This window comes from Mercenaria mercenaria, chromosome 17 (genome assembly GCF_021730395.1).
Source record: "Mercenaria mercenaria strain notata chromosome 17, MADL_Memer_1, whole genome shotgun sequence".
Taxonomy (NCBI): Eukaryota; Metazoa; Mollusca; class Bivalvia; order Venerida; family Veneridae; genus Mercenaria; species Mercenaria mercenaria.
In genome coordinates, this window is record NC_069377.1 from 101,223 (window position 1) to 114,078 (window position 12,856).

Below are 12,856 nucleotides of genomic sequence, written 5' to 3' on the forward strand. Positions count from 1 at the left end.
TTAAATGACCCAGGACAGTTTCAATTCGACCTGCACGTGCCTAATAACGTATGCTAAGCTTGAATATCACGTGGGAAAACACATCTCACGAAAAAAGAGTTTGCGATTTTTATTACAATCTGGTTATTACAAATGTGGTTGAACCTTTGCAACCACTTTTGTATAAAAACGAGAAATGTAATAATTTTCTAAAGTAAAATATTCCATGAACAGATTTCAGGTAAATCATTTGGAGTTTAAACGACCCAGGACAGTTCAATTCGACCTGCACGTTCTTAATAACGCATGCTAAGCTTGAATATCACGTGGGAAAACACATCTCCCGAAAAAATGTGTTTGAGATTTTTATTACAAATCTGGTTATTACAAATGTGGTTGAACCTTTGCAACCACTTTTGTAATTAAAACGAGAAATGTAATAATTTTTAAAGTAAAAATATTCCATGAACTAGGATTTCGGGTAAAACATTTGGAGTCTTAAAGACCAAGGACAGTTTAATTCGACCTGCACGTGCTTAATAACGCATGCCTAGCTTGAATATCACGTGGGGAAACACATCTCCCGAAAAAAGTGTTGGCGATTTTTAGTTTCAAATCTGGTTATTACAAATGTGGTTGAACCTTTGCAACCACTTTTGTAATAAAAACGAGAAATGTAATAACTTTTTAAAGTAAAATAGTCCATGAACTAGGATTTCGGTAAAACATTTGGAGTCTTAAATGACCAAGGACAGTTCAATTCGACCTGCACGTGCTTAATAAAGCATGCATAAGCTTGAATATCACGTGGGAAAACACATCTCCCGAAAAAAAAAGTTTGCGATTTTTATTACAAATCTGGTTATTACAAATGTGGTTGAACCTTTGCAACCATTTTTGTAATAAAAACGAGAATTGTTATAATTTTAAAGTTTAATTATTACAAATAGGATTTCGGGTAACATGGCAGCCTCAATAAAGACAAACAGTTCAATTCGAAAACTGCAACGCTTAATATAGAACACATAAGCTTAATAATCAGTGGTAAATTAGAAAAACTATTTACCGAAAAAAAAAAATTTGCGATTTTTACACAAATGGTTATTACAAATTGGTTGAACCTTTGCAACATTTTGTAATAAAAACGAGAATTTTATAATTATTACAAATCTGGTTTTTATTACAAATGTGGTTGTAACACTGCTATCATCAGACAGCCTCAAATATTATGAGCAAACTATTAATTGCTGAAAAAGAATGTTTCATACCCTGTAATGATTTATGAACACTTTAAGATTATACACAATTCTATGTGTAAAAATTAGATAAAACTATTTAACAGTTAAAATTAATAAACAATATCTACGTTAATATATTACCAACAAATGGCAAGCTAAATTAAATTAAACTAAATTGTTGCCTTGTAGGAATAAGTATCCTGTCTTTTGTAGAGTAAAAAATTAAAGCACCTTTTTAAGGCTTATTGGATGAGAAATTTGAACAGTAGGAAAAATTTTATATTAACAAGTTCGTTTTAGAAACATTTTGACGAATGCTGAAAGTAATATTGTTTAAGTGCTTTGTCTCCAATTTGCTTCGGGGGAATATGTAAGCAATTTTTGTTTAAACACACGTTTTTAACAGTATTTTAGGTTATATTAAAGCAGTCAATTGTCCTTGCGATGGTCAATTTTCCTAACCATCGTAATAGGGAAGGAACAGGACTACACCACAATCATTAACAACCCGGTTGGTAACCGGATTCGAACCCAAAATTTCCCTCAGACTGACCAGACAATCGCCCCATCGGTACTTCAGTGCTTGGATTCGATATGAGGTACCGCATCATCAACTCTTCTCAAACACAACCAGTCTTTGCTTCAGAAAAGGAAGAAACAAAAAGGTAAAATATCCACTTTTAGCCGATCACCTAAATATATTAATCCTGAAGTACTCTACACAGTACCTTTAGTTTAGCCATGATGCGTATTCATACAGCATTGATGCAAGTTTAATCCTTTATTTACATTTACATACCTTTATCATGTTTATACGTTTAATTACGTAGGAAATAGTGCTCTAAAGAAAGTCTCTATAATTATCAAGTAGAAACATCAAAACCCGTTTTATTTCACTTGATTGGCTTATATATCTATACTACAGTTTATCATAATTTATCCTACTTTATTGAAACTGAGGTGAAATTAACGTATATTTCATTATAGTGTTTAATATGATAACAGAAATGTTCTCTCTCTACTCATGTATAAATTTTTACGCATGTATTTACTGTGTAAATATAAATATGAAGTTATAAAGCCTTAACTAACTTATGACCTTGTGAAATTCAATCCATTCAGTGACTGATTGTTATACAGCGAAAGGCCAGGTGGCTCCGATTTCTTACCACGGTATTAACATATTTGATCTATAATATATGTTGTACAGACACTAAATTAATCAAATAAGGCTTTTTCAACATAAAATAACAGACAGGCGAAGGTGTGTTAATATTTATACACTACAAACATTTGTTGCATTTTAATTACACTTTAAAGTATTCTGAATATGAGCCTAAATTCGTCTGAAACGAATTTTCATTTAAAAAGCAACATCAACGTATTTATTAAAATTGCAGTGTGAATTTCTTGCATTTGGAACAGCTTAATCAAAATAAGACAGTGCACAGAAAAAGGAAACCCATGCTTGAATATAGTTAATTCAGTAAAATAAGGTAAATTACCTTTGATGTAGCCGTCATATTCCAGATCATACACTAAAACTGTTGCAAGTTTAATCCATCTTTTTATCTACATTGGCACCAGCACCTCTATATGAATATATATCGAATCTCTCAGATTTTTTATAGTACTCTGATGAAAGAATCTTTAGAACATAGAAAATCGTTTTATTTTTATCTCGCAGTTATATTTTACCGCATCGGGCTAGACTCTAACTGTCTACACCTCGATTTCCGCAAGATGGTTTAATAGAAAAGCATTATCATCTTTCATCATTTTCATATTGTCATGAAACAAGGATCAACTATTTATTATAAACGAAGACGTATTATCATAAACTTTTGTTACACACAAATATCCTCTCTACTAGTGTACATATTGCACATGAGATCTCTACATTATGTTAATGAACAACTTATGAACTTGTGAAATTTTAACCATTCAGTACAGATTGTAATCTAAAGTATATATTTCACACAGTTAAAAGGCCGGGTAGCTCCTATTCCTAACCTTGATAATTATATTTATGTTTCGTTTATATAAGTGCAGTAACTACAGACAAACAAAATAAATGAATGAGGGAAGTGCGGGTGGGATCGGGAGTTGGGTGTGGTATGGGAATGCACAGGGGACTTATGAAGCTATTCAAATTAATAGACGAATCTGACACGCAAGCTTTATATCAACATATAAAAATTTCAGAAATACAAAAATTTAAAATTTTGACATTTATGATTTTATCAAAAAGTCTGCATTTGGTTGACTTACTGCGGTGTAGGCCCTATCTTAAAATATTTTGACAGATGCTTAGTATTGGTAAACGGTTTAATCTAACTCACGTTAAGGGAGAACGAACACCAACATTAGCGTGTGCGAATCTATTTACAAAAACATCGCAAAAGCAATCAAAGTTCATTTCATGCTAAGCAATGCGAATCGGTGCATTTAATGACGGTGAGTTCTTTCTTCTGAATTACGTAAGGGAGTACTTTCTATTTTTATCATATCCAATCATCATTACTATATGTAACTATTACTTACAAATATAATTATCTTCCCTATGCCAATTAATCCCTCTCTTTCATAGGTACTTTGACGCGTGGCATTTTTTGCAGCAGCTTTGTTCGGGAAATGATAAGCAAGCGTAAACTACCACAACATGATACGGATGTAAAATGTAATTATGCTAAGCAGGTAAACTTTTAACAATACGAAACGGATGCAGATAATGTTATACTGCAATCATTCGATTAAATTTGCCATATATCTAAAGGATATTACTTTATCCTGCCTTATGTGGATAAAGAATTGTAATTAATGTCAAAATACCGTAACACCATTAAAACTTGTCCCCTCTTTACAACTGCCACCTCCCTTAAATAATTAATTGTACAGATGTCATCTAATCATCCAGCTTCATACAAATGAGTATATGAAACAAACAAGACAAAAGCAACAGAAAACATATAGCAAGGAGTTTCAGTAAGAATCCTTTCAGAAAAAAAAACAGACTACAGCTAAGCGATATAAATGCACTATATACAATCATATAACAAGAATGCATAGTCTAGAATTTAAACATAATCATACTGGATACGATTTATTCTGTATATGCGACCAGTGTAGATCATGATCAGCCGTGCAGTTTGATCATGATCTTCAATGTTCGCCATTCAGTCAGTATCTTTTTTGTAAACACCCCTTTTAACAGTTAATGGTACTGTCCAAATTGAACGATGGACAAGTTCGTTATAGAAATTTAGCAGGGTAAATAACACAAGGAAAATAAATACTAACCTTATTAATTAAATGATTAATAATATGAATCAATCGGAAAAAATACGTTAAAATATGATGTGAGTGACAACAGTTAACGTCACTGACAATTGAGTAAACTTATCTACATTGTTGTAATTCTTATGGGAGGATAGTACAATATGTATTATACGCTCCAATTCCAGAAGTTTCCCTAGTTCTAAATTTAGCGTGCCGGTTGTAAAGCACCCATATGTCACGGTCTAATGAAACATTTCCCCACCATTTTTGAAATTCGTCCTCGAATTTTAACGGGTACTTAATATACATACGCAATTACAGGCGTCGGAGACTAACCTGCGTAATACCGCCACGGCCCTATGTTGGGCGCCAAATGTCACAGGGTGAGAAAAATGTGCAGCCAGAACGGGACTCGAACCCGGGACCTCTGAATACCGTTCCAATGCCCTACAAACTGAGCAACCCGACCGCCTACACATTTTCACCCCGTTTTAATATTCAAGTTCTATACCGTGACATATTTCCCCGCCATTTTGAAATTCGTTCTCGACTTTTAGCGGGTACTTTATATTATAACCAATTACAGGCGTCGGAGATTAACCAGTGTAATGCCGTCACGGTGCCATTTTGGACGCCAAATGTCACAGGGTGAGAAAAATGTGCAGCCAGACCTGGACTCAAACCCGGGGCCTCGGAATACCGTTCCAATGCTCTACCGACTGAGCTACCCGGCCGCCTACACACTTTCTCCCCGTTTTTTAATATTCAAGTCCTATACCGTGACACATACAAGAGATGGCGGAGCGGGGGTTCGTATTCTGACAGTGTTATCACCCGATAACTGCGACCGCAGTAAGACAATTTTGATAAGGACATGTACCCTTTTAACCTCAGATTTATCTCACTAATGAGATTGACCACACAATATTATACAAACAATGAATATTGACAATCAATTACGCCGGTTTTCGGATTATAAATAGTTGACATATGCCATCAAGATTAGCCGAACGCTAAACAATCTCCAACCGTTCATGCACATTAAATCACTACATGAAATTACATGTAATTATCAACTCTCACTTTTAATTGACAAGCAAGTAAATGACGTGCATCACTTTTTAGTTTGGCTAACGTACATCCTGACCGAGTATGTAGTGGAAGGACTATACCTCAGCAATTAAAGTGTTATTCCCATAAAGTCTTCAAAATTTAACAAATGGACAGTTTTATCCTACTGATAATGTTTTAAGCAGCTTGTTCAGGTTCAGGTGGTTATGATTCTTAAGAAATAATAAATATGTCCTCACGAGTGATTTAATCATTCGCATCCGAACGACTGCCCATATTTTATCAACTGATAAAATTATTCGAACATATTTATTATTTCGATTCTATCCATGCAAATTCTTCGCATTTTTCAGCACTACATTTTAGCTAGATATGTCATTCGGCGGGCCATATGCTGTTATAAACACCACCCCACGCTTGGGTAGCATTTCATAACGGAATTGTCCGATATTCAGTAAATTTTAATTAAAGTATTAAGTAGTTGCTGCTGTGAAAATGTTATTCTCAATAACATCTAAGGTCAGCATATATATAAAAAAATCAGAAGTAAATATTTGATTAAAAATTTATGTTCTAAAAACAGTACACGTCACTTATGATGACACAGTAACATTGCGGCATTTCATAAATTACGTAAACACTATATGCCGCAATGTTGCAGTGTTATAATAAGTGAAGTGTACTGTTCTGTTCGTAAACACTGGAGTCTGGAAGATTGGAATATGGATTATAAGTTATTTACTGTTATAGTAGAATCTAGTTGACATTTTGGTAATGCCTACAACGGAGAAATTGTAAAATATACGACCAGATAGGTATAGATGCACAGTGACGTATCGGTACTGTCTAGACCGGCTGAAACATTTTCTTACGGTAAAAATACAAACAAACAGATTTATCACTAAGAAATTGGTTGTTTCAGAAATTTTAATGTACTTTTTATAACTACATAGATCTACTTAGCACTGAAAAAGTCGAGTATTTAGTCGGCATATAACGGAAGCAGATTAGAATCTCACAGTCATGTTATGCACCTGTCAATATTATGCCCGCCCAGGGGGGCGGCGGGCCGACCCGGGGGAATTTGACATTTCAAAAATTTTGTTGTCTAAATCCCCACCCTAGGGACAACCTTTTTTGTCTAAATCCCACCCTAGAGCCTGGTTGGTACATCAAATGTTTGTCAAATTCCCGCCTGTCGGGAATGGTCTTCTGTCTAAAGTCCCGTGTATGCCCGCCGCTCCCCCGGGCGGGCAAAATATTGACAGGTGCATTACAATCTAGGGTGAAATGTAGACTAGCTACTAGTCTGATAATAAGTTGTTTTATAAACTAATGTATACCTAGTCAGATATCTTTCATTCATAGATAGCTCCCTGTTTATAGATTGCTCCCTGTTGAATATCTGGCTGTATTATCATTCGGCAGCAGGAAAAGATAACCATGTTATAACTATGAAGGGAAGTAATTTAACATAAAATATGAGAAGAGACTCTGACTGGCAAATGTAAGGACTGTGACCAGTCTAGGTGAAATGGAACAGCTATATTTTATCGTAGATTCATGTATAGGCGATTCCGCTATATGTTTATAAAGCAATTGCTGCGGATCGTGTTAGAATGCCTAATATTTGCTACCGTTCTAATAAAATAAACACATTTTGATGGCCAGAGTTTTGATTAGGCGCTTTATAACTTAAAACTTCTTTCTTATTATGTCTGATGAATCTTACAGTACGTGGTATTTGGTCGATAAATAGGCCTTAAATAAAATGTGACATGTTATAAAGGTATGTCATAGATTTATTTCAATTTAAGATGTTACACTTTTCTCTCTTTACGCAATATAATTACAGTAATTATGCAGAATTAGATGCCAAATAAACCCAGTTTATTCCATAAATTTAAAAATACAAACTGACAGAATAAAATACATCATAACATCTAAAGTGCAAACTGAAAGTATTTAAGGTATATACAGGTATTCCCGGTATACAGGTGTCTTACAAATAAGTATGAATGTCTTAAAGAAACCAAATTACAAATCATTACACGTCAAGTCAAGAAGCTACCCTATTCAAATTGATTCCATAACATATTGAAAGTAACTATGTATTTTGCAATATCACAAATTTTGATTCACGTCAAAACTATTCGGAACCAGTAAAAAAGTGAGACAAATTATTCAATCTGCTTCCTTCTCAAAATAAATATCAAACAGATATAATGATAAGATTAACTTTTTAAACAGAGAAACCATTGATTATAGAAGTCAGTCTAACATCTGCACGCAAGAGACGCAGAATTTTATTAGAATGCCAATAAAGCTGTCTAAATATTCCAGTCAGTTAGTTCGACAAGTACTCACTATACAGTGTATGAAAACTATATTTGCTACAGAGACGCGAAATCGGTTATTGACTTTGCATTACATATGCTCCAAGACAAACATTCAAATTTTTAGTATTTAATAAAATTAACGTGGTAAGTTGAAATATACGGAAGAGCATTAGTGCCAAGTGTATGTTATTTGTTTACTCGAAATGTCGAGTTACAAACTCGAAATGTCGCGTTAATAAGTCGAAATGTCGAGTTACTAAGTCGAAATGTCGAGTTAAAAGCTCGAAATTTCGAGTTACGAATCTCGGAATTTCGAGTCACTAACTACAATAGTTTACGTTGATGTATAGGTCCTGGCCAAGATTAGGTACCTGGTGTATCCATCGGGTATCCCTACAGGGTCATATGATTAATATGACCGGGCTTATCAAGCTTATGACGTTTAATCGGAACCACTTTGAAACTATATATTTAGCTGACAACATTTTAACTTGAATTCACAAACTCTGTTTCTCACACAGATCTCAAGGTACAAATAACATAAAGTGATTGGGACAAATAGGCTGCTTGGAAAATTTCTAACCTGGTATCTATATTTAGATCACTAATTAGCACTGTTATGGTAAGTTACGAAACAATATCTGAGTCTTTTTAAGCAACGACATTAATTCTCCGAAATAAAAATCCAATGTCATTCGCTTGTCTGTATTTTACAAATAGTTGTGTCTCATAAAAATCTCGTCCTTTTCAGGCCAATGTAAAGTTTCTACAATTCTTATACCGTGGTAAAAAAAATATAAAACATGATGTCAATATGCTGAATAAAATAATTATATACTGCAGTGTTTTAGAATAATGTTCAGGAAACTGAAAGCTTTAAGCATAAAAAACAAAGATCCAAAAGGAATCGATGATGACAGAATTTTTTATTCATGCTTAAAGTACACCTGTGTTCTTCCCAAAATCCGAAAACATAAAATGTATGTGCTTTTTTTAATAAGTCTAGTTAAAAATATTCCTACACTATGGGTTAGGGTTAGGGTTACAGCTCTACTAGGTAAATTCGTATCTTAAGTTTTTCACCAAAGAGTTACCAAAAACAGGTAATTTGTATCGAAAGTAGTAAGGGGCAAGCAATTCAAAGCCAATGACATTAACCACGCGGCCAGGAAACGCATCATTTACTATCAACTGATTTATTCATAAATTTATCAAACATTAATAGAACTTATTTTCTTACATTGTATCATTTCTTTATGTATATTATATCAACCATATATTCTTGATGTTATTTATATATGATTATCAATACATAAAATACTTTTGTCACAAAGTATATGCAAGTGATTATACTAATTTATTTTTTGTCGATTGTGAAGCAAGTTCTACAACTTATATTAATAGCTCTCGACACCTCATTCCTGATGGAATCCATCGCCTTGACGGTCTGAGAGAAGGGGCCAATTTCCCTTTTAATGCTGATCGCCAAGCATGGGAGCTACTGGTACCATTTTCACGTCTTTGGTATGACGCGGCCAAGGATCGAACCCACGACCTCCCGCATTGGAAGCGGACGCTCTACCACTAGGCTATCGAGGCTGTTCTAAGTGATAGCTCGGTAATATATAATATAATGTAATAATATTTTCATTATGTTTGCTAGAGTCATTTAATATATCACTGCATACTCACACCCTATAAACGACTGTAGCCCCCCTCTTCCTCTTGCGAGTGATCAAAACAATAAACAGACACGCGAAAGGTAAGAATCGTTTTCAAATTCATTATTTTGCTTTACACTGTATGTGTATTAAAGTTTAACGATAAGTCTAACATAAATATGTGTATATGGTGATATAATAGATGAAACTGACAGGTAATGTTTACAAAATGTTGACTGATCACACTCATTGCATGAAAATTCACTCGACCAAGTCACGAAACTGATGAATATCACGCCAAATTGATTTGTAATCAAAGTATCCATGATGCTGTCTGTAATATGTATGCATACTCCATAAATATATGTAAATAAAATGTTTCGTATTTATTGCCTTTTTGAATGAAATTGATTTTTATCTAGTCTGTGTAAAAACATTTACTGTATGCCGACTTGCCAATTTTGATATTTGATCTGAACGCGTATTTGCGAGTGATACTGTATTCCATCTTGCGAGTACAGTAGGCGATTTATGTCCTTTAAAGGCGTAAATGAAATTTAAAAAAATGCATACAAAATTGTCTCTTTTAATCAGTCGTCATGTTCATAATGTCATTTAATGTCAAACCCCTCGTGCGATGCTTGTACTAATCCATTGGAGGCGGGGATGGAGTGTCTGTGACTCGCTATCCTACTTAATTAAATAATTATTTGAATGCTTCAGCGTCGTTTACATGCAAGGACTCAGTGTTGGTTTTACATACATATGTCACAAACTGACATACGGGCCTCAATGTATCTGTAGTGTAAATATAGGTATTGCATCATTTTTTCGTAAATTTTTGAGTTATTGAGGTAAATGTCAGATTTTACGCATATTATAAATACCTTTAATGTTTTTCTGTATTTCATAAGTTAAATGTCCATGTAAATTTCATTAAATTCGGTTCAGTAACAAGAAAGTTGGTATTTTATAAACTTTAATAATTCATATTTTTATCTCCAAAACCGCTATAACGGGCCTTAAATTGTAAATTTCAATCCGCGCCAAAGTAGTCAGATTTCCCGGCTATATCGTGATTCCCGTGAAAATGCAAATAGTCAGAGTACACGCATTAGCCGTGAGTCCCATGAAATTTAGTGTTTGGCGGGACATTACCCTACAAATAGACTGGACTAGATATGCCCAGTGCACACCACTTTCGACATTAGACGAATTTACGTCAAATTGATATTATATTCCATGCTAATTTTGTATTACGTTTATTTCGCATTGCATCGTATTTAATTTTGATTGAAAAATGGGCTGACATTTTATCAATTCGTATCTATAATTTTGCAATCATAACACCGCATGGATTACGTCCATACTTTAACTTTAGACTTTTATAATTTTCAGAAATAATGGAAGTATATACGTTATTTAATCAAGTTACTATTGACATTCTTATGTAGTTACACATATATTTTTATAGTAACGTATCATTTATGAGCAATGAAGTAAATGGATTTTCCCAAAGAGCATTTCAATGCACCTTACTAATATTGTTTTGTCATTGGTGCTTACCAAGTTAAACATTATTTTAGCTTCTTCGACCAGACACTTTACCTGTGAATGCTGTCACGACCGCGGAGTTACAAAGCCGAGGTTCAATTGTCTTCACTACCCTGGCTGTATTCCCAGCGAGAGCTATTGTCCCATGGTTTGTCAAAAACTTTTGAACGTCGGCCAAGGTTGCAATCACGACCTCCATTGATAGGGAGCTCAAATCGGAGTCAACGTATTCACGGTATATAAGGACTTTACTTGAAGTATTTGCATTTTTTGTGTCTAAGTCAAAGTTACACGAAACACGTTCAACGACATGTAGTGTTAACCTTTAAACTCTTAAAAAGTACTGACTCAGAAGTTAATTTCGTTTTTTCTAAATAAGATTTTCTTTTTCACTTTCAGTTTATTACAGTTAATAATCATTTTACTGTAAATAAATATTTAAATAGTTGTATTGGGATGTGATTTGTTTCTATAGTTGATTGATCCCCGGATTGCAGTCTATCCTGTCACAACATTTACTATCATAAAAATGATTGAAACGAAAGTATCATGCAGGTCCTATATTTGCATACGCAATAAATTAATCCGTTCGATTTCCTATCGGAATTCACGGTTATTACTTTAAAATTTAATATGAGTGCGACTGCAATGGGATATAGATTGACCATGCGGCTGTCTGTTTCCGTCTTGCAACATAGATTTCCTCCGATTTAAAAAAAATTTAAAACAAATATTCACCCACAAGTTATCCGCGATGTTATAAGTATTATAATAGAAAGATGCGAACGATAATCATTGACCGGGATAATTCGTATCGTATCTACCTTAATTAGTAATTTCAGGCGTTTACTCATGTGTACATACAGCCAAATGACTCCATCAATAGTAGTAAAATCATTTTTGTCTAATATGTTAATGAGTTTGAAGCTAAATGTAGATTTCCCCATATCCTATAATACATTACATGTTTTCGTTATCAAATACCGTGCGCGATGTAAGTTCAGTCAATGATTACTCCTGTCAAGATTACTGTATTTCAGGTTAAATAATCTACATTTATTTTAGTGATAACCGTCCAAGGAACTGCGCGAATTTGAACTGGGACCTAGATTTTGATCCAATGACCCCAATATCAACTTTCCAGATATCGATGATTCGTAATATGACCAATTTCATTAAGATTGGACCAAGAATGTGACCTCCAGTGTTAAATGTTAAATGTTTGGCGACGGACATACACGACGGACGAGAACCAGTGATCACAAAAAGCATCACATTGACACTTCTTCGGGCGATTGTATTAACCCTCTTTTTCCTCTAATGATAACTTTTGCTTGTAAAATGGGACTTATATTTCATTCCAGAATTTTTCAGTAAAATTAAGACAATTTCATTTTAATAGTTGTGTTTTAATTTGCAAATACAAAGAAACTAGAAATAAGTGTTTTACTGATGCGACGCTGTCAAGTATGCTATCCACAAAGATTAGTTGGATTCAGTGGCGCCGTATATTCATCCAATATCAGCCCAACACTGTTCAGTTTTCATCACCTTATTAATTGTTGTTGCATTTACAGTATTATCAATGGTTTTGAATTCTACGAATTATGTGATTGTAGCGACAAATCGTCTATTTGGTCTCACTGATGCGAAATTTATCCCAGGAGTTTCTGAATCCCTTAATGCATAAAGAATAGTTAGGGGCACTGACACACAAAGAAAAGCAGACCACGTT

The 12,856-nt window shown here is 34.1% G+C and overlaps 1 protein-coding gene across 5 annotated transcripts in view; it reads right to left on the reverse strand.

Annotated features, from left to right (window-relative positions):
* The window catches only part of LOC123537544 (uncharacterized), a 276,487-nt gene that overhangs the window by 76,805 nt on the left and 186,826 nt on the right, over positions 1-12,856 (reverse strand). The window contains exon 1 of one of the 5 annotated variants that reach the window (XM_053528637.1): positions 2,723-3,095. The exons of the other annotated variants lie outside the window; for them this stretch is intronic. Within the exon in view, the coding sequence (XP_053384612.1) occupies positions 2,723-2,752 (30 nt within the window). The 5' untranslated portion in view covers positions 2,753-3,095. Of the gene's footprint in view, positions 1-2,722; positions 3,096-12,856 lie in introns of those variants that run through there. 5 annotated transcript variants of the gene reach the window in all.